The 19,558-nt window shown below is 43.5% G+C and overlaps 1 protein-coding gene across 1 annotated transcript in view; it reads left to right on the top strand.

The window, feature by feature from the left end:
* Positions 1-927: 927 nt before the first annotated feature.
* Positions 928-19,558, top strand: part of gpr158b (G protein-coupled receptor 158b) — a gene marked incomplete at both ends in the record, with an annotated part of 119,867 nt that continues 101,236 nt past the window's right edge. The window contains 4 exons of the mRNA XM_080725601.1: positions 928-1,364; positions 2,718-2,871; positions 3,874-4,199; positions 18,461-18,566. Of these exons, the coding sequence (XP_080581727.1) occupies positions 928-1,364; positions 2,718-2,871; positions 3,874-4,199; positions 18,461-18,566 (1,023 nt within the window). The remainder of the gene's footprint in view (positions 1,365-2,717; positions 2,872-3,873; positions 4,200-18,460; positions 18,567-19,558) is intronic.

Below are 19,558 nucleotides of genomic sequence, written 5' to 3'. Positions count from 1 at the left end.
ACACACACACACACACACACACACACACACACACACACCCACGCGCGCGAGCGCACACACACACACACAGACACACAGCAAACAACCCCGAAATACATGGCATTTGTTCTATATGTTGCAACGTCCTATTCTATTCTATTCTATTCTATTCTATTTTTAGATTTAATGCAATTGACACTCTGATAACACCAAACAGAGAAATGCCTTCAAAGAACTCCCTCCCTCTTCCTCGCTATCTCTTATAGACGGGCTATACTTTCAGCACCGGACAGCTCCCGCCCCCACGCCCCTCCCATCACCCCCCTAGTGCCTAGCTAGTGGAGCAGACTGGCAGTAGCATCGTTCCCGACTGGCAGGGAGGAGGACCGCACGCTCATTGGTTGACACTTAGGGGGCCTATTGGCGCCTCAATTGGGAGGGATGGGCGTTCAGGGGCGATTTGCTCCGCTCTCCATCACCAGGCAATCAACCTGAACCTGGACTTTCCTCACATGGATGCTCCGAGGACCGCCCGAACGCTGACCGTCACAACAACTTGATCAAAAAGGCGTTATTGTCCGTTTTTAATCAGGCTTTTGGATGAGTTATGGGGTTTGCAGTTGGTTTCAGAATAATAGGCTAAGCAACACGAGGTAAAGGAGAAAGGAAGAGAAGGGAAAGGAAAGTCTCGGCTCACGAGAATATGGAATGAGAAGTGGAAAACCCTTGAGTAGCTTCTTCTCCGTTGCATTTCTTTCTCTCTTTTTTTTTTAAAGCATTGATAATGGTAATAACGCTCTTTTTTTAAAGCATTGATAATGGTAATAACGCGTTCTCTGGCGGGTGTTGATTCAATTAGATCTTTGGTTATGCTGCTCACCATACTTCGTCGAGTGCCAGCGGTTTCCCCTCTACGCCTGTGATTTAAAAAAATAATAAAGGAACGACATGGCTCTTCTTCTGCTCCTCATGCTGCTTTTGCACGCAGGGTTGGGTTCAGGATCGAACTATGGCTACGTGGAGTGGTCAGATCCCAACGACAGGGACGCGGAGGTACGCGCCAACAACAACAAGAGCCCCACGATGCTCAGCAACAGGGAGCCGCCGCACCACCAGCACCCGACCATCAGCTCCGCGGGGGGACCGGCTGCGTCCACCGAGCGCACGGCGGTGGTGGCGCACAAGATCGAGGAGGACCTGCCGCGGGTGGTGACCGCGTTCCTCCACAGCGGCGACTCCTCCGCGCTGCGGCAGGCCAACTGCTCGCGGCGCTACGAGCTGAGCAGCCTGCGGGGCCGCGGCGGGGCGCACGTCTCCCTGCACGGCGTGCTGGACACCGTGGCGCACGCCGCCAACTTCCTCAACATCGTCCTGCAGGCCAACAGGTCAGTGACATATAACTCTATGTCTATGGTCAGTGGTGTCACTGTGAAGTAACTAAAGTAGCCTACATGTAGCCTACTGTTCTTAAAGGAGTAGTTCCCAAAGAGCCTGCTTTGTTCCCTTTGGAGACACAAAGAATGTTCTCAAATTATTGGCTTTAATATTATGAATGCGACAAATTGGACAAAACCCCCCAAAAATATATAGGCTAATATGAATGTATTCAAGACGAAGTCACCATGACTTGAATACATTCACCATGGGGTGAGCAATAGAAAAATACATCTGGGGATGAACTATCCCTTTCCCTTATAGTAGGCCTACAATATTTTTACTTCTACATACGGGCACGCTCCACGGGTCCGCACGGTGTCTGAAACAAATGTAAGAACCGAACCCCTGCAGACCAGGCAGGCAAGAGAGCTAGCTCCCTTAGCGGAGCAAGTTACAGCCGGTCCTTCGCGTGCTGCATTTGTGCCCTGCCATCATTACGCGAACCGAGTGGGATTCGAACCCCGGCCCCCAACTCGGTAGACCAGGCAAGCAACAGGCAACGCTAACAGAGCTAGCTCCCTTAGATTGGCAAGTTACGGCCACGTCTTTTGTGGGGTCGTTACAATATTGTACTTTTACTCCACTACATTTAGTTGAAATCTACTAGTTATTTTGTAGATTTTGATTATTATTATTACAAAACATAAGCTACATTTACCACTTCAGCCCTACATAGCCTACCTACATTTCTGCCATTTGAAAATAGATATACAATGTACAATACAAGCTATTTTAGATCTACAAGCAAAGATATATTTTTGAGCGGTGCAAACCGCTCCTATAAGTGGCTGTGCGTGTGTCTGTAACCTTTTTCCTACGCGTTTTGCCATAGCAAAATGTGTGTATGTAGCATCATGTTTGTAGTGATGTCATATGTCGTATGTGCGTGATATCTAAATGTAACGGCATGCGCGTGTGTAGCATAGCAAATCCTAGTCTGACTCTGAAGACGTTATGCAAGCACGACCACCGCTCACTTCACATTGGGTGTGATTTTTTAATATACATTTTATACATTTGGAAACTTGTGAAATGGGACATTCTGAATAATGAGTAGGCCTACTTTTAGCCTGACACTCAGCCTGAATTGACATTTCGTTTCATTTAAAGGGGTGTGGCTAGCGATTCAGGGTCTGGAACTAGGCTAGGCCTACTTTAGATACTTTAACTATACATTTTGATACCTATACTTTTGTACTTTTACTCAAGTAAACGTTGAATCCGGACTTTTTACTTTTAACAGAGTATTTCTACATTGCAGTGTAAACATTTGAGTACTTTTCCCACCACGGCAACAACAGGTCGCGGGAGCACACCGTCCGAAGGGACGTCCACTGGTATCACGCACTGGTCCGGAGCATCCTGGAGGGGGACCCCAAGATCCACAGGGCGGTGCTAACCTTCCACCTGGACGCCGCGGCGCAGCAGAAGCCGGGTCCCCACGTTTATCTGCAGGTAGTGTTGGCCAGTAACTAGTTACTAGTAATACATTACTGTAATATTATTACTTTACCCAGTAACGAGTATAAGGGATTACCCTGCCAAAACAGTAATGGGAGCGTTTCGATATTGCGACATAGCATCTGTTCTACGGTTCATTCTTTCGACGCGGGTGAATGTTAACCTGATGAAATGCTAACCTGCCGACGTGGGTGAATGTTAACCTCTATGCCTAAACCTAACCCAAACCCTATAACCCTAACCTCAGTAACCCTGACACGGGTGGGTAGATAACCTGCTGACGCTCATAGTCAAAAGCATGACCCATCGAAAGAGCAAGATTTCCCCAACAGTAATATTATACCATATTGCTAAGTATATATATATATATATATATATATATATATATATATATATATATTTATATTACTCATTTAAAAGGTCAAGAGAGATTACTGCTATATTTTATAGCCATTTTGTCTGATTGGTGACTCTCCTCCCGTTTTATAGTTAGAAGATATTATTATGATGTCACGTGAAACTTGACCAATCATAGAGATTTTTCCCATTTATAGTCTGGTTGGCCAAAATGTCATGCGAAGCTCACCAGTCTACCAATCCTCAAATTTATCGGACATCCTTATGCCCGTTTATGCCCATCTGAGTGTCTGCGTGCATAGACGGCCCCTCTCGAGGCCCTTATGCCTCGATATTATGATGTCACCCTTTGCCCCTCTGTGATTGGCTACGGGCATAAACACAGACACACATAGATTTGGCTTATTTATAGATAGAGATAGATTATTCCAAATAATTGGATTCAGTTCTAAAATGAGCAGGCTAAACGGATTGTGTTGATGTACATCTATCTTTTTTTTTTTGCTGGTTGGGAGGCATAAGAAATATGTAATATATCAGTCTTGATTCCAAGTGATGATATTGAAACTTTTTTAAGGAGTAATATGTAATAAGTAACACATTACTCTCCTGGGTAATATTGCTCCACACTGTCTGCAGGCGACCAGGGCCGACAGGGAGGAGGTGGTGCTTCAGGACCTCTCGGGGGGCTCGGCCCACCACCAGCTGAGGAGCAGGACCCCGGAGTCCGAGTGGTTCAACCACTTCAGGGACCGCCAGAGATCGCCACTGCACCGGGGGAGGGGGGCCCCTGCCGGCGCCGACGCCGCGGTCAAGGAAAAGGAAGGTTACCTGACGGACAAGAATCAAATCAAGTGGTCGGCGCCGTACCTGGAGTGCGAGCACGGGGCCTTCGTACCCTACTGGCTGCTCACGCTGTCTGCCGGCTTCTACGGACTGACCAGCAACTCTGCTCCAGAGTTCAGGTGAGCTCCTCCCAGACAGTGGCGTCAGTTCAGCAAAAGCTAAGGTATGGTAACATGACTGGTGTCTTGCACACGCGTGAAGGCGCGCATGCAAGACCTTGCCATACCAAATTGACGCCTCTGCTCCCAGACAGTGCTGCCAGTGATGGACAGTAACGGAATACTTTTACTTGAGTATTGTGTACCGGTATATCGTCACTGACAGGCACGTGTACGTGTTTCTGTAAAGTAAAGCCCTGCTTCATCATACAAGACTTGTGAAAATAGCAGATCTACAAGCACACAATGCCTCGCGATGCAATTAAAATCGGTTTTAAAATAATAATGAAAAAAAGGAAGGTTTTGGACATACAAGGTTTCCACTCGACAACGGTGATACAGTAATACAGTAATTGCATATTTTGTAAAATGTAGCCTTAATGAATTGACCACTAAAGCCCTATTTCCGAGCTACAAGCTTGTCGCAACACGTTGTAGATTTGTTATTTTCACTTGAAATATTTCTTTCAAAAAATTTCACCAGGAGTATATTTCTATGCTTGGACTGGAGTACTGGGATTGTGTACTTTGTCCACCACTGCATGTCTGCAATCCAACATTACAACATATTAAATTCAAACACAGAGGTGGTGACTGAGGGGGTGGGAGAAAGGACACCATCAATATTTGAAAAGCTGCTGTTGTCCTAGATACAGGCAAGCGGGGAATGCTTGGTTTATTTCAAACTTTTAGGCCTATAAATAAATAAAAGTAATTATTTTCTATATTATTCCATATTTTTACACAATCCAAATTCATTTTCCACTGACATTTTGTCAGAAACAGATGTACTGTAAGGGGAGGTTCAGTGACAGGTAGAAAGCTATGTTTTAAAGTTAACAGGTTTATGCTTATGCTTTAAAAGCAATACATCTATAGGCTGCTTGACCTAACAGATGACACATAATTCCGTGTCATCTGTACGCACAGGCACGCACGCACGCACGCACCATAGACTGTAAAAAAAGTAAATGGACAGAGACTGTAAATGAAGCCTATTTTTCCAGCAAGTGCAAATCCGCTATCTTTCTAGATGCGCTCCAGAAATGGTACCCAATGAATGCTATTGGCTGGAGCAGGGCGGGTCTTCACTCTGTATAGCCAATACGAACAATTCTTTCCATGACCTTTGTGACAACGGGGATATCGGCTGCTTTTGTGACGGAACTAAGAATTGAAATGGGGCGGTAGTTGCCAGGGTTTAGTTTGCTACCCTTTGTGTGCAGGGGGGTTACGTTTGCTAGTTTGAAGTCATGGCGGACATGACCTTGTTTGATGTTGTTGGTTTTTGCGTCTGGTGACACCTGTCCAGGACAGGCCTCAGTGTTGATAGATAGGTTTATTATGTGGGTAATGATTGGAGCAATGGAGGCGGATTATCATTTGAGTATCATTTGTGTGTGTGTGTGTGTGTGTGTGTGTGTGTGTGTGTGTGTGTGTTTGTGCATGCGTGTGTGCGTGCGTGCGTGTGTGCGTGATATATTTCTCATTATTGGAAGGGTGCAGCAGTTTGGCGCACAAACTGCCAGAATGTCATATTTCGAGTCCAAGAGTGTCTCAAAATAAAAACAAATACAGTCATGAATAAACAATGATGGAAGAAGAGCCACATTGGCAGTCTAAGACCGCTCTGACTTTCAGCTTTATTTAACTTTATTTAAAAACGCGTTCACTGTTTCTGGGGTCCCAGGGACGTGCCCTCATTGTAGTACATGTTAAAATAATTTACAGCGTCGCGGTCAGGGTCCCCGCAGAATGAACGTGTCGCAAACAGCATTTCGTTTCATTAATATCCTCGCCAGAAAGTGCCTGCCGTCTGTCTGTCTCTTTCTGCATGCAGCAGAGCCACCGCGCTCTGCAGCAGAGCAGATAGTGTGGTACGATGTGTACTTCCGTAGGATTTTTGTGCTAAAATTGATTTTTTTTGCAGATCCTGGTTCTATAGAGTCCAAACTATGAGAAAATGATGGGTGCCAACTTTTCCGGACCCCCGCCCCTTTTCTGGTGGTCATCTAGTTTGGGACCTCCCAGAACAGTACGCCAGCCAGTTAATGTCCAATTTTCTTAATATTAAGATTGTTTTGTAGGTTTTAAAACATTCTGAGTTCATTTATTACACTTTTGAAGCAGACAGAATAACCTTTCTGACTTTTGGTTGGGGTCTTTCCTCACCTGGGACCCCCCAGACGTACCCCTGTGCCTATCTCAGTAATCGCTCTGCTCCTGCTCCAGAAAAATGTCATATTAGATCATAATTGAATAAATGTTTTTTGTAGCTGGGCTCTGAAAACAAAAATGAGTAGTAGGCAAATACCAGGGGTCTTCCACAGGGGCTTCGGGACCCCTAGGGGGTCTTCAGAGTTACTACATAGTGTACTTCTAATTATTCTTTTAGCTGAACTTTATTTTTTTTACTGCTTTGGCTTTTATAGGGACCAAACTGTCAGAAAATGATGAGTGTCAGATTTTCCTGACCCCTGCCCCTTTTCAGGGGGGTCATCTCACAGAACTGTATGCCAGCCAGTTAATGTCCAATTTTCATAATATTAGAGTTGTTTTGATTTTAAAACAAGTTCATATATTGCACTTTTGAAGCAGCCAGAATAACCTTTCTGACTTTTGATGGGGGTCTTTCCTCACCTGGGACCTGGGACATTACAGTCCTTGCTGGGCTCCTGCTCCAAAACAGTGTCAAATTAGATCATAATTAAAGCATAAAAGCTTTTGTAGCTGGGCTCTGACAACAAAAATTAGTAGCTAATATCAGGGGTCTTCCACAGGGGGTCTGGGAGGTGTCCTCAGAGTTACTACAGGGGGCCAGCCAAATCTCTGGTCACCACAACCTCCCAGTCAGCCAAGACATCTGACTGGAAGATTCCCACCACTCTCTGAATTCCATCCATTTTCTTCAATTGGTGGAAGCTCAGGGCAATTTGTCAGGTATCATTTATACTGTATTGTGACGTAGTTGGCATGGAGGATATGTGGTAGTAGGGCAGCTCCAAGGTCTTTGACTGAAATCCCATCCCATTACCCTGCATTATCACAGATGCGGGGTTGTTGGACCAAAGTGCTCCAATGACTCCAATGTTGATGGAAATAAGTAAGCCTTGCCCAGCCCTGAGGCTCATAGGGCAGGAGTCTATGTCCTGTTTCTGTGAGGCAGCTTGATGTACATTAAGTACCCCTGGACAGTGGACATGATAATAGTTTGTCACAGGGACATACCCCAATCCAGCCTTTGATGCTGAGGTCATAAATTCAAGATGTATGACTAGATGACTGTGTGTGTGTGTGTGTGTGTGTGTGTGTGTGTGTGTGTGTGTGTGTGTGTGTGTGTGTGTGTGTGTGTGTGTGTGTGTGTGTGTGTGGTAAATGGACTTGTTGTTCTGCGTGTCCGCTCTGACATCACACTCTGACTTCACTGTGATGGCACACTAACAGAATCCCTTTTATGACCATATATGGAGTTCCTTGATGTCTTCAATATTAAGCCCATATACAGGACTTCATGTGGGAATATGAAGTCCTGCCACACTAACAGAATCTATATATGGCCAAGACAGATGGCCAAGACAGCCCATATCTGTGACTGTGTGGCTGGTTCTATAGACAGGGATCTCCATGTATGGGCGTAAAAGGGTATGATGTCAGTTGTCATAGACATCATAGATAGGACTTTCACATAACAAATAACTGAGTCAGCATGTTTGGGCTCTCATAGCATATCTCCATATACAGTACATGGATCTCCATATATGGGTACCAGGGGTCTCCATATATGGGTAACTGGCTAGATGGCAAAGAATTGGGGCCCTGAGGTATCTTACTAGTAAATAATACTGAGAATACTAATACAATTTCTAATATTATTCAAAAATAGATAGCAAATTGCAGAACTGGTTGCAAGAATAGGGCCAAAACTGAAATAGCCGTTTGGATGGCCCCCTGTAGTAACTCTGAGGACACCTGGGGGTCCCGGACCCCCTTTGGAAGACCCCTGGTATTAGCTACTACAGGTACAAAAGCTTTTATGCTTCAATTATGATCTAATTTGACACTGTTCTGGAGAAGGAGCAGAGCAAGGACTGTATTGAGTACTTAGATAGGCTCAGGGGTCATTACGGGGGTCCCAAGTGAGGAAAGACCCCCACCAAAAGTCAGAAAGGTTATTCTGGCTGCTTCAAAAGTGCAATATATGAACTTGTTTTAAAATCTTCAAAACAACTCTAATATTATGAAAATTGGACATTAACTGGCTGGCATACTGTTCTGGCATACTGTTCTGCGTCCTAAAATAGATGACCCCCCCAGAAAGGGGGCAGGGGTCAGAAAAATCTGACACCCATCATTTTCTGAACATTTGGTCCCTATAAAAGCCAAAGCAGTAAAAAATACATTTTTGCAAAGAAATCCTTAGAAGTACACTTCGTATCACACTTGTAGTAACTTTGAGGACCCCCAGGGGTCCCGAACCCCCTGTTGAAGACCCCTGGTATTTGTTACTACTTCTTTTTGTTTTCAGAAAAACACTTTTATGCTTCAATTATGATCTAATATGACATTGTTTTGGAGGAGGAGCAGAGCGAGTACTGAGATAGGCACAGGGGTCCGTCTAGGGGGTCCCAGGTGAGGAAAGACCCCAACCAAAAGTTAGAAAGCTTATTCTGGCTGCTTCAAAAGTGTAATAAATGAACTCAGAATGTTTTAAAACCTACAAAACAACCCTAATATTAAGAAAATTGGACATTAACTGGCTGGTGTACTGTTCTGGGAGGTCCCAAACTAGATGACCTCCAGAAAGGGGGCGGGGGTCCGGAAAAGTTGGCACCCATCATTTTCTCATAGTTTGGACTCTATAGAACCAGGATCTGCAAAAAAATCAATTTTAGCACAAAAATCCTACGGGAGCTGTTTTGTGGACGCATCGTACCACACTAAGAGGCTACACTGAACTTCAACGCAGTGAACGGACTTGTCACTGCTCGCTCGCTCTTGCGTACATGAACGTGCTCTGCCACTGTGATGTGATGCTACGTTTAGCTACATGCTAAAGCTACTGCCGTTTCTGGCTGCTCTTCTGAGGCACAGAGTGAGGCTGGCAGAGGTCATAAACTCATTAAGTCATAAAACGACGTCTGATTTTCAAAGCGGAGAAACTAATTATCTGTGATTTACAACAGCCGTTCTCCCGAGCGCTCCACGTTCTCATAGTATTACGTCTCTCCCATAGAGTGGTCTCTCCATACACAGTGGTGAGAAAAGTATACTCAAATGTTTTACTTAAGTAAAAGTATCTATACTGCAAGTAAAAGTCCGGAATTCAAAATGTACTTGAGTAAAAGTATAGGGTACACTTTTAGGGTGCCCTCACACCAAAATACCTATGAGAGTGGAATCCGCGTTCCGCCAATGCATTTCAATGAGAGTGAAGCGGTTTCATGCCAGCAGAGGATTTCTGCAAAAAACGCTCCCTTATCATTGAAATGCATTGGCGGAACGCGGATTCCACTCTCATGGGTATTTTGGTGTGAGGGCACCCTTAGACTAAAAGTAAAAGTACTCATTATGCACAATTATTCTGTATCACACGTTACCAAATAATATCCTTTGAAAATAGCCATGGCTGAAGTGGTTATGTAGGCTATACTTTTCAAAGTAACTAGTAAAGTTTTCAAATAATTGTAGTGGAATAAGTACAATATTTGCCTCTGAGATGTAGTGGAGTAGAAGTAAAAGTAATGAAAATTGGAAATACTCCAGTAAAGTAAAAGTACCTTAAATTGTATTTATAAGTACAGTACTTGAGAAAATTACCTTTTTATTACCCCAAAAAATAAATAAAGACCATTATTGCACCAAAGTAATCAACAAACTAAAACTATACTATCAAAAATGTCCAAACATTAGCCAAATTGTAAAATAATATAAAATAGAGGCAAACATTTTATAAATAGCCGATCTAAAAGCTCACAATGCAAAAAAAAAAAGAAAACGGGGACCCAAATTGGGGACCCATACATTTTTTCTGGGACCCATTCGAATGACCACCTGTGGGTCCCGGGACCCATTACATTGAAAACCTAGTAACATCACTGGGAAGGCCTTGGCAACCCCTTGATCCTGCAAGGAATTGTTGAGGTTGTCAAGTAGATTACTTGGATTCTGTGGTTCTCAGGGTGCACAATAAACGATACGCAAATCTCCCACAAGTATTTAGCATCAAAACTATAAATATAGTTTATGCCTTTATTCACAGTGAAAAATAGACCCTGTGGTGAATAATAATAATACCTGCAAAAAGTACTCAAAGTAGCTTTACATGTGTGTAAATAAGACACTAATAAAACAATCTTTGAGAAATGTAACCACCAAGGTATATGTACTGTACATTATAATATGACGAATAGGAAAAAAAACTTAAATGTCTTACATTTTGGGGAAATTGGTTGAAAATCGGAAGATTATTGTGATGGCTGGATTAATGTATTTAATGTGAGCATACCTATATTCAATCAAACGTCATTATAGCCGAAGCCAAAGACATACAAACAATTAAAATACAATATAAAATCATAAAAAAAATATCTAAAAACAGAGATAAAAAAAACATCTATAAAAGACACTCGTACCAATGTTTCCACATATGAGAGCCATATTTTACAGAGCTGTACTTAGGATTGATCAACATCTTAATCACCTCATTAATAGACCCATCAAGTCGACTTTTAAAACTAAACATCAGGTTTCTCAGGAGAGCCTGGAAGGTGGTGAGACCTGAGTCACAAAACAACTGGCTAGCACTGCAGTCTGCCACCCTATAGGCCTCTTCAGGAGGATCCTGAGTGCATCATTTTACGCTACCTTAAGCTTGCGCAAGCTCTCTTTTTTATAGTTCACCCATAAGGGGGCTGTTTATAAAGGAGTACAGTAGGCAAATAAAATACAGGAAAATTGTGTTTCAGGTCCTCCTTGGTCCTGCATATCATTACCACACTCTTTTTGGCATTGTTTTTGACTTCAAACTTAACCCCGTATTCTGAGCATATGTTCAGTAGCTGCTGAAACCCTGCAGTACTAGGGGATACAATGGCCAAATCATCAGCATACATGAAAAGGTTTATCAAGGTGTTACCTATCAGGTGTTACCTATCATGCAGCCCATCCTACACCCTCCTATACTGTAGGTATAAAACTATTGTAGAATAAAATGAAAAATGAAAAATGCCTGTTTATCTTGTCCCTAACAGCTGTTATTGCCGCTCTCTCAGTTCACTCTCTGCCTCCCTACTTTGTTTGGGGGCACATGCGAGGGCCCAGGACACCTTTTGGAATTGGATTGCTGTCTGCCTTATCGGCGCACAGCATCCGGACATGAATCCTTGCTGCCTTCGACTTGCCAAAGAGGAGAGGATGGCAGAATCTAAAATAGACTCGCTGTCAGATACATACCACGATACCTCTCTCCGAAGTTAACTAATGTGTGGAAGGGATTAGGCCAGGGAGGGCATTTTAGGAGACGAAAGTTACAATTGCATTCTTAACTCTTAACGTTGTGTCATGGAATGATCATATCTTAACAGTGCCTCAGTACTGTTAATGGAATTATTTTCTAAATCCACCGTTTGCACGATATGTTGTTCAGGTTCCAAAATGGCATATAGCAAAGCCACGATAAGGCACACCTTAGTGCCATTTAAAATGACCTTTCATTTGGTTGAGACAAAGGTCAGCTCAGCTGGTGGTAGAACCAAGCTACATAGTAAGTACGTCAATCTGTCCATCCAGTGGGCCAACATGGGGTGTAAACACTAACCAGCCACAAAATGCACATAACTTCTTGACAGCAGCCTGGAATTTCATCATTTTAGGGGCAAGGCCACATGGCCTTTGGCATTTTTGACGGCACAAAGGCCAAATGCCAGGACAGGAAGGCCATCAAATAAAATAAGATGTTAGTCCATTGAAAGAATTTGTTGAATTTAAGGGTTAGGGATGATAACCTAATCTGCATTGAAATAGATAATTTATGGTATTTACAATCTGATCCATGCTCAGCCCAGCACCAATCAAAGTCATTGGATTGGTTTAAAGATGGGGGACTCGGCAAACTTATTAGATTTCAGAATCTCAACAAAAGACACTGGTATCTACATGTTGACAAGAAAAAGTCAGAGGAGAAAGTGGTACAGTCAGCTGGGACATAAAGGTGTCAGTGGCCTCAGGTCATGCCATTTCTTTGAGAGGCACAGGCCAAACTGAGGGGCAACGGACAGGGCCTTCATGGCCTCCATGAAATTCCTGCCATGCTTGACATATTAACATAATGTCACAGTTTTTTGAGAAAAAGATTTATCATAGTCCTACGAACAACTGACGAACTTGTCACATGCATTATCAAGCTCTAATGGCCAAAATCGAATGGATCTATAACCCCATAGACAAACATACACTTTGTTGGAGGCCTGTGCTCTACTAAGCACATTGTCTAGTAGGTTATATTTATACATTTATGTGTGGAGCACATCCTTACTCATTTAAAGAAAAGCTTACACTAACTGAAAATGTATTAGATTCATGGAATCAGGTGATGAACTGAGCGCCACTCATTTATTTTTGAGTGAAGAAAGATGACATGAAACCAATGTCTTTCGGGCAAGAGCGAAAGTTCAAAGGTCAGATCTCAGGTTACACTCTGCTGTTGCCTACCGTATAATGATGTGCTGAAGAGTTGCAACTCTACACCCTGTATGGAGAACTCCTGACCCTTCTCATCCATTAACAAAGTTCCAATAATAGGAATATGGGTCACACAGAACAGAAAAGAATAAGCCAGTCTAGATGATTGGAAGTCCCTTCCAGAGCTATCTCTCGAGACAGACTTTGAAATATTCTTTTTAGGCGAATGTGTTCCCAGATTGGGTCCATGGTTGTGGCCACAGCTCTTCCTTCTTCCCCCTCGAGGCATTCTCACTCTCTCACTATCTCTAGTTCTCTACGCCCCACCCCTCTTTCTCCCTCTCTCTGCTCTCTGCCTCTTTCTCTTCCTGTCTCTTTGTCCTTTTCTCTGTCTCTTTCCCTGTCTCTTCCCCTCCCCTCTCTATTCCATCACCCTCTCTCTCCCTCTTTCTACTTTTTAAATAAAACTAATCCAAATGATGGGATTGAATTGGGGCACGTGGCTCAGTCGGCAGTGCTGTCGCCTCATAAGCTAGAAGGTCCTGGGTTCCATTCCAACCGGGGAAACTCCCCCCTGTCAGGTGAAAAGAAGCGACTTGGACTCCTCATGCATAGAAGGAAGCATGAGGTCAGTCTGTTGCTCTCCCCAGGTTGGCAGAGGGAGTGTAGCGCCCAGGATTACATTAGATAATTGGCACCCACAGGTTGAAAATCACTCTCCTAGTGGTGTAGAGACCACCAGAGATCTCCGTCAACTGATACATCTGGTGACATACGATACAGCAGAATCTGTCAGCACTACAGAATTAAACATGTAATGTTGTTGTTAGTGGGAATAAACACAGAAGCACCCAGAAGGACAAGAGATAAAAAAAAAAAGAAATAGGTGGACTCAAGAAAAATGTAAGAAATTGAATATAATAATAACCTCTACCACTCGTCCTGGGATATGATAACATCAGATTATGGACGCCGAACAAAAATACGTTTTATTCTCATGTACCTGTACAAAAGACAATAAAGTACAACCTTGAACCTTGAACCTTAAACACTAGTCTGGAATTCTCCTTTAACACAAAAAAGGATATTATGTAATAATAACTTTAAAAAGAATAACTTTAAAATACTTTATGGTCCTTCATTTAGGGACAGTATCAGCTCCAGCAAGAAGAACAATTGGTGCAAAGAGATTAATTCTCTTCATGATACTTTCACTTCCCGGGGAATTTCTTCTGTGACTCAACATGAGCTCTGACATTTTTGAGGAGACGAACAGACAAAGTCTGATCTAGATTGCTTTAGACCAGCGGTGTGTGTGTGTGTGTGTGTGTGTGTGTGTGTGTGTGTGTGTGTGTGTGTGTGTGTGTGCGTGTGCGTGTGCGTGTGTAAATGACTTGTGTGTTTCCTGGCAGGCTATGATTCAAAGCTCTTTGTATAGCAGGTGGTCTTGTGATGGAGCTTTGGAAAGCCTGTAATGCTGTTCCTAGTTCCTAGCTGTGTCCCCATGTCCCCTCACTGCAGTCTCTGTTACACGCGCATGCGCGCACACACACACACGCGCACACACACACACACACACACACACACACACACACACACACACACACACACACACACACACACACACACATGCATTTTACATAGTGCACATACATACGCAGACATATTTTGTTCACTTATCTACATTTTCTCTGGCTGGTCTACTGCTGTGCTTCCAGAGATATTTGTCCCCATTCCCTGCTCACAGATGGAGATAATGGTTGTTAGCTCCCCTAGAGAACACCCTCTGGGCACTCGAAGAGGAGAGAGACAGACAGACAGACAGACAGACAGACAGACAGACAGACAGACAGACAGACAGACAGACAGACAGACAGACAGAGAAAGAGAGAGAGAGAGATTGTGTGTGTGTGTGTGTGTGTGTGTGTGTGTGTGTGTGCGTTTGTCTAGCTATACTTATGGGGACCAACCGCATGTTCACACACCCACACGCAGGGGACGTCTGACACAGTGGGGACAAAATCGTAGGTCCCCATAATTATTATCATTCAGGGAGATAGGGGGCAGTGTTGCTGAGTGTCTGGTGCTTTTTTTAAGCAAGTCCCTCAATTCACGTTTTCATGTCATATGACAGGTGTGTTAACACAGTGAGGACCCCCCCAAAAAAATTTTTTTTTTCCTGCAGTTTTTGTGTGAGTGTGTGAGAGAATGGGAGAATGAGAGATTCACACACTACTAGCCAATCACAGGTCCGATATTTGCATACAATGACGTTGGCTTCAAGTCAGTTTTTCAGGCCTGTGGGACCACAGGAAAGTGGTGTCCCCATAATCGATGCAAACCCGCGCAGGTCCCCATAATCGATGTTAACAAACATGTGTGTGTGTGTGTGTGTGTGTGTGTGTGTGTGTGTGTGTGTGTGCGCGCACGCGCGTGTGTGTGTGCGTGTGACAAGATGAGTGAGATTGGTGGAGACAGAAAGACAAGATCACTGTGCCTGTCATAAGGGTCAGGACAGTAAACTAAGTGAAGAAGAGATGCTAATCGAAAGAGACCAAACATGTTGTGAGTGTGTGTGTGTGTGCACGCCTTTGAGTGCAGGCAAAAGAGAGAGAGAGAGATAGAGAGAGAGAGTGTGTATGTGTGTGACTATGTGCCTTCGAGTGCAGACGAGAGAGTATGTGAGTGTGAGACGGCTGGGTGATCAGTCCCAAGGCGCATTTCTTTTTTTAAATGCCAACAGACGCCCTGGGGTTCTGATGGCGGAGGTATATTGCAGGCTATAGGCAAGGGAAGGGACAGCGTTCATTTGGTTGTTGAATATTTTGGCATCCAGAAGTTAATTCTCAACTCTCAACAGTGTTTGAATTGACCACAATCAAGAGTTGGGATGTGTTTATAACAGAGACAACAGTGATAGCAATTTTAGACAGTAACTATGCAAAGAGTAGGGTACAGTACCTGTCACCTCCATAGATGTTTATATTCTCAAACCTCCAAACTCGGGTTACCAGTAAGACTCCCTAAATCGGGAGATAAACGACCGTCAGGTCGCATACACAAACTTTAGAAGGCAATGGTAGCCAATCAGGAGGGAATATGGGAAATGGGACAGATCCATGTAGATGACCGGTAGGGCTGTCACGATATGACATTTTACATGACGATTAATTGTCACTCAAATAATTGGCGATTTAATTGTGTTTTTGTTGTTGATAATTACATTTCTGTTTGGCTTTTAGGCTTTGAAGTTGCATATGGTAGATATGACACATTGGCTGCCAATACCTAAATATACAAATACATTACTGACATATTTGACAACTTACTACTTAAAAAAATAACATTGATAGTGGAAATAGCCGATCTACAAGCTCACAACGCGTCGCGTCGCGACGCGACGCGTTGTGAGCTTGTACACTATTTCTGACATTTTTCAACATTCACGATTATGACGATTATGACAAAATAATTGCGATAATGTCAAATAATCACGATTAGACGATTATGTAATAATTGTGACAGCCCTAATGACCGGACTTCAGAGATACTGTGTACCGCTTTGTTTGATTTTAGGGAAGAATCTGTAGGAGCAGTGTCCAAATATGTGTTTTGCTAAAATCGGCCTGATGGTGACGCTAAATGGGACAGATGCATGTTGATGACATGACTGTAGAGATACTGTGTGCCGGTTTGCGTGATTTTAGGGCAACATTTGTAGGAGCAGTGTCCAAAAATGTGTTTTGCAAGAATCGGCCTGATGGTGGTGCTAGAAGAGGGTCATGTGAGAAATGAGGGGTGGAGGTTGTGGTTTGGCAGCCAAGGAGTGTGTGTGCAAAGTTTGGCATGGATAGGGGCAACGGTATGAGTAGGGCAAAATGGACAGACTGACGGACAGACAGACAGACAGACAGACAGACAGACAGACAGATAGACAGACAGACAGCCAGTGGAGGTTTTGATAGTAACTGCGACCTGACGGTCGCAATAAAAAGAAAAAAAGAAAGAAAGGATTTTTATTTTTCATTCTGGCTGTGGGCCCTTACACTTTACATAATACTGCACTCATGGGGAAGACAATCTGATATTGAAGATATATCAGATAGGGTCTCGAAGGGGGTGGGTGGGTTGGGGGGGGTGATGTGCCTCAAACCCAAATGTAAATTTAACGATTTGCTGTGAAAGTGAGTTCTTTTTAAGTAAATATTATCTTTTCAGTTTTACATTGTATTCAAAAGACTCAGAGAGGAAGGTGCTCAAGAGACTGCAGTTAAATTGCTCAGACTTCATAATACATATAACTGTATATTTTAACCAAAGTGTGAATCTGATCAGTCCACATTTCAGACACACACACACACACGCACACACACACACACACACACACACACACACACACACACACACACACACACACACACACACACACACACACACACACACACACACACACACACACACACACACACACACACACCACGTTGTGACACACACACCACGTTGTGACAATCTAGTACAGGGGTTCTCAAACTGTTTTATTTCACTCACAACCCCAATTTATGAGGGTTTTTGGGGCACATATGAGTGTGTGTGTGTGTGTGTGTGTGTGTGTGTGTGTGTGTGTGTGTGTGTGTGTGTGTGTGTGTGTGTGTGCGTGCGTGCGTGCGTGCGTGCGTGCGTGCGTGCGTGCGTGCGTGCGTGCGTGCGTGCGTGTGTGTACACGCGCATGTGTGTATAATAATTTATGCATAACATCTCTCCAAAATTATCATGTAATTTCTGCTGACCTCTTTTCTTGTCTCTCTTTCCTCCCTCCATCCCCTTCTATTTTCCAAAACTCCACACATACTCTTCACTCCTCCTCTGCCTCATTTTCTGTGGCTTCTTCCCCTCTTTCACCTCCTTGGCTCCTTTTTTCCCTTGCCATTTGTCTGTTTTTCTCTCTCTCTCTCTACCTCCCCTTCTCATTTACTCTTCGCCGCTTCATTTCCTCAATTACTTACTTCTGCTTCATTATATTCTCCTCTTCTCCTGCTCTGTGTTTTCTCTCCTCCCTCGCCCTTCATTCTGCCTCTTACCCGTGCTTCCCGTCCCCTCTTCTCTGTCCTCTGTAAGTGGCGTCAGTTCAGCAAAAGCTAAGGTATGGCAACATGACACCAGTCGTGTTGCCATACCTTAGCAACAGGCATGATGATGATGATTACTATCAGTGGATAGTATTATTTTACGGCAGGCACAAGTAAACAACTGACTGTCACACTTGAGAAAATGTGCCACTGCTGCTAATTAACAATAATAATACATTGCACCTGTGCTGACTTACTGAATTTGTCAAGATATGGGGGGGATACAAGTGTTGTGGAGAATATAATACCTTGTGAAAGCGATCATTTTGTTTTAATTTGTAGTTACAACAGAGTCACAGAGACATTTGTGAATTTATTTTAAGAAGTAAATTAATGTTGTTCCCCCCGGAGCAAAGGTATGGCAGCTTCCATACCTTGCCATACCCAATTGACGCCTCTGTCCTCTGTCCCTGTCAGAGGTGTGGTTCGTGTGGACGTGAACCTCCAGGATGTGGACATTGACCAGTGCTCCAACAGTGGCTGGTTTGCTGGCACCCATCGCTGTAACCTGACCAGCATGGAAGTGAGTCTGTCTTCTGCCCGATACTGTACCACTCTCTAATCTGTCCTGTTCTAGTCTTCATCATATCATCCTCGTCATCATCATCAGTGGTCGTTGTCGTCCTCTCCTGACTTGATTGATGCTCAGTCCACTTATTTGTCATTCAGCCGTTTGTCACTGTCAGTCGGTAAATGTCTGTCCGTCTGTCAATTCGTCCATCCATTTGTTAATATGTCATCATCCCGTGGGAGTATGCCCGAGATTTACAGTAAAGGGACGAGATTTACAGTAAAGGGACACTATCACCCCTTTGATTTGTGTTGTTGATCAGATTTACAGTAAAGGGACACTATCACCCCTTTGATTTGTGTTGTTGATCAGATTTACAGTAAAGGGACACTATCACCCCTTTGATTTGTGTTGTTGATCAGATTTACAGTAAAGGGACACTATCACCCCTTTGATTTGTGTTGTTGATCAGATTTACAGTAAAGGGACACTATCACCCCTTTGATTTGTGTTGTTGATCAGATTTACAGTAAAGGGACACTATCACCCCTTTGATTTGTGTTGTTGATCAGATTTACAGTAAAGGGACACTATCACCCCTTTGATTTGTGTTGTTGATCAGATTTACAGTAAAGGGACACTATCACCCCTTTGATTTGTGTTGTTGATCAGATTTACAGTAAAGGGACACTATCACCCCTTTGATTTGTGTTGTTGATCAGATTTACAGTAAAGGGACACTATCACCCCTTTGATTTGTGTTGTTGATCAGATTTACAGTAAAGGGACACTATCACCCCTTTGATTTGTGTTGTTGATCAGATTTACAGTAAAGGGACACTATCACCCCTTTGATTTGTGTTGTTGATCAGATTTACAGTAAAGGGACACTATCACCCCTTTGATTTGTGTTGTTGATCAGATTTACAGTAAAGGGACACTATCACCCCTTTGATTTGTGTTGTTGATCAGGGAACGCTAAGCAATACCCCCCATAGGGATAC

Source organism: Nannobrachium achirus (assembly GCF_963921795.1).
Source record: "Nannobrachium achirus genome assembly, chromosome: 5".
NCBI lineage: Eukaryota > Metazoa > Chordata > Actinopteri > Myctophiformes > Myctophidae > Nannobrachium > Nannobrachium achirus.
The sequence above is the reverse complement of the archived record's forward strand: the minus strand, read 5'-3'. Positions and strand labels throughout refer to the sequence as shown.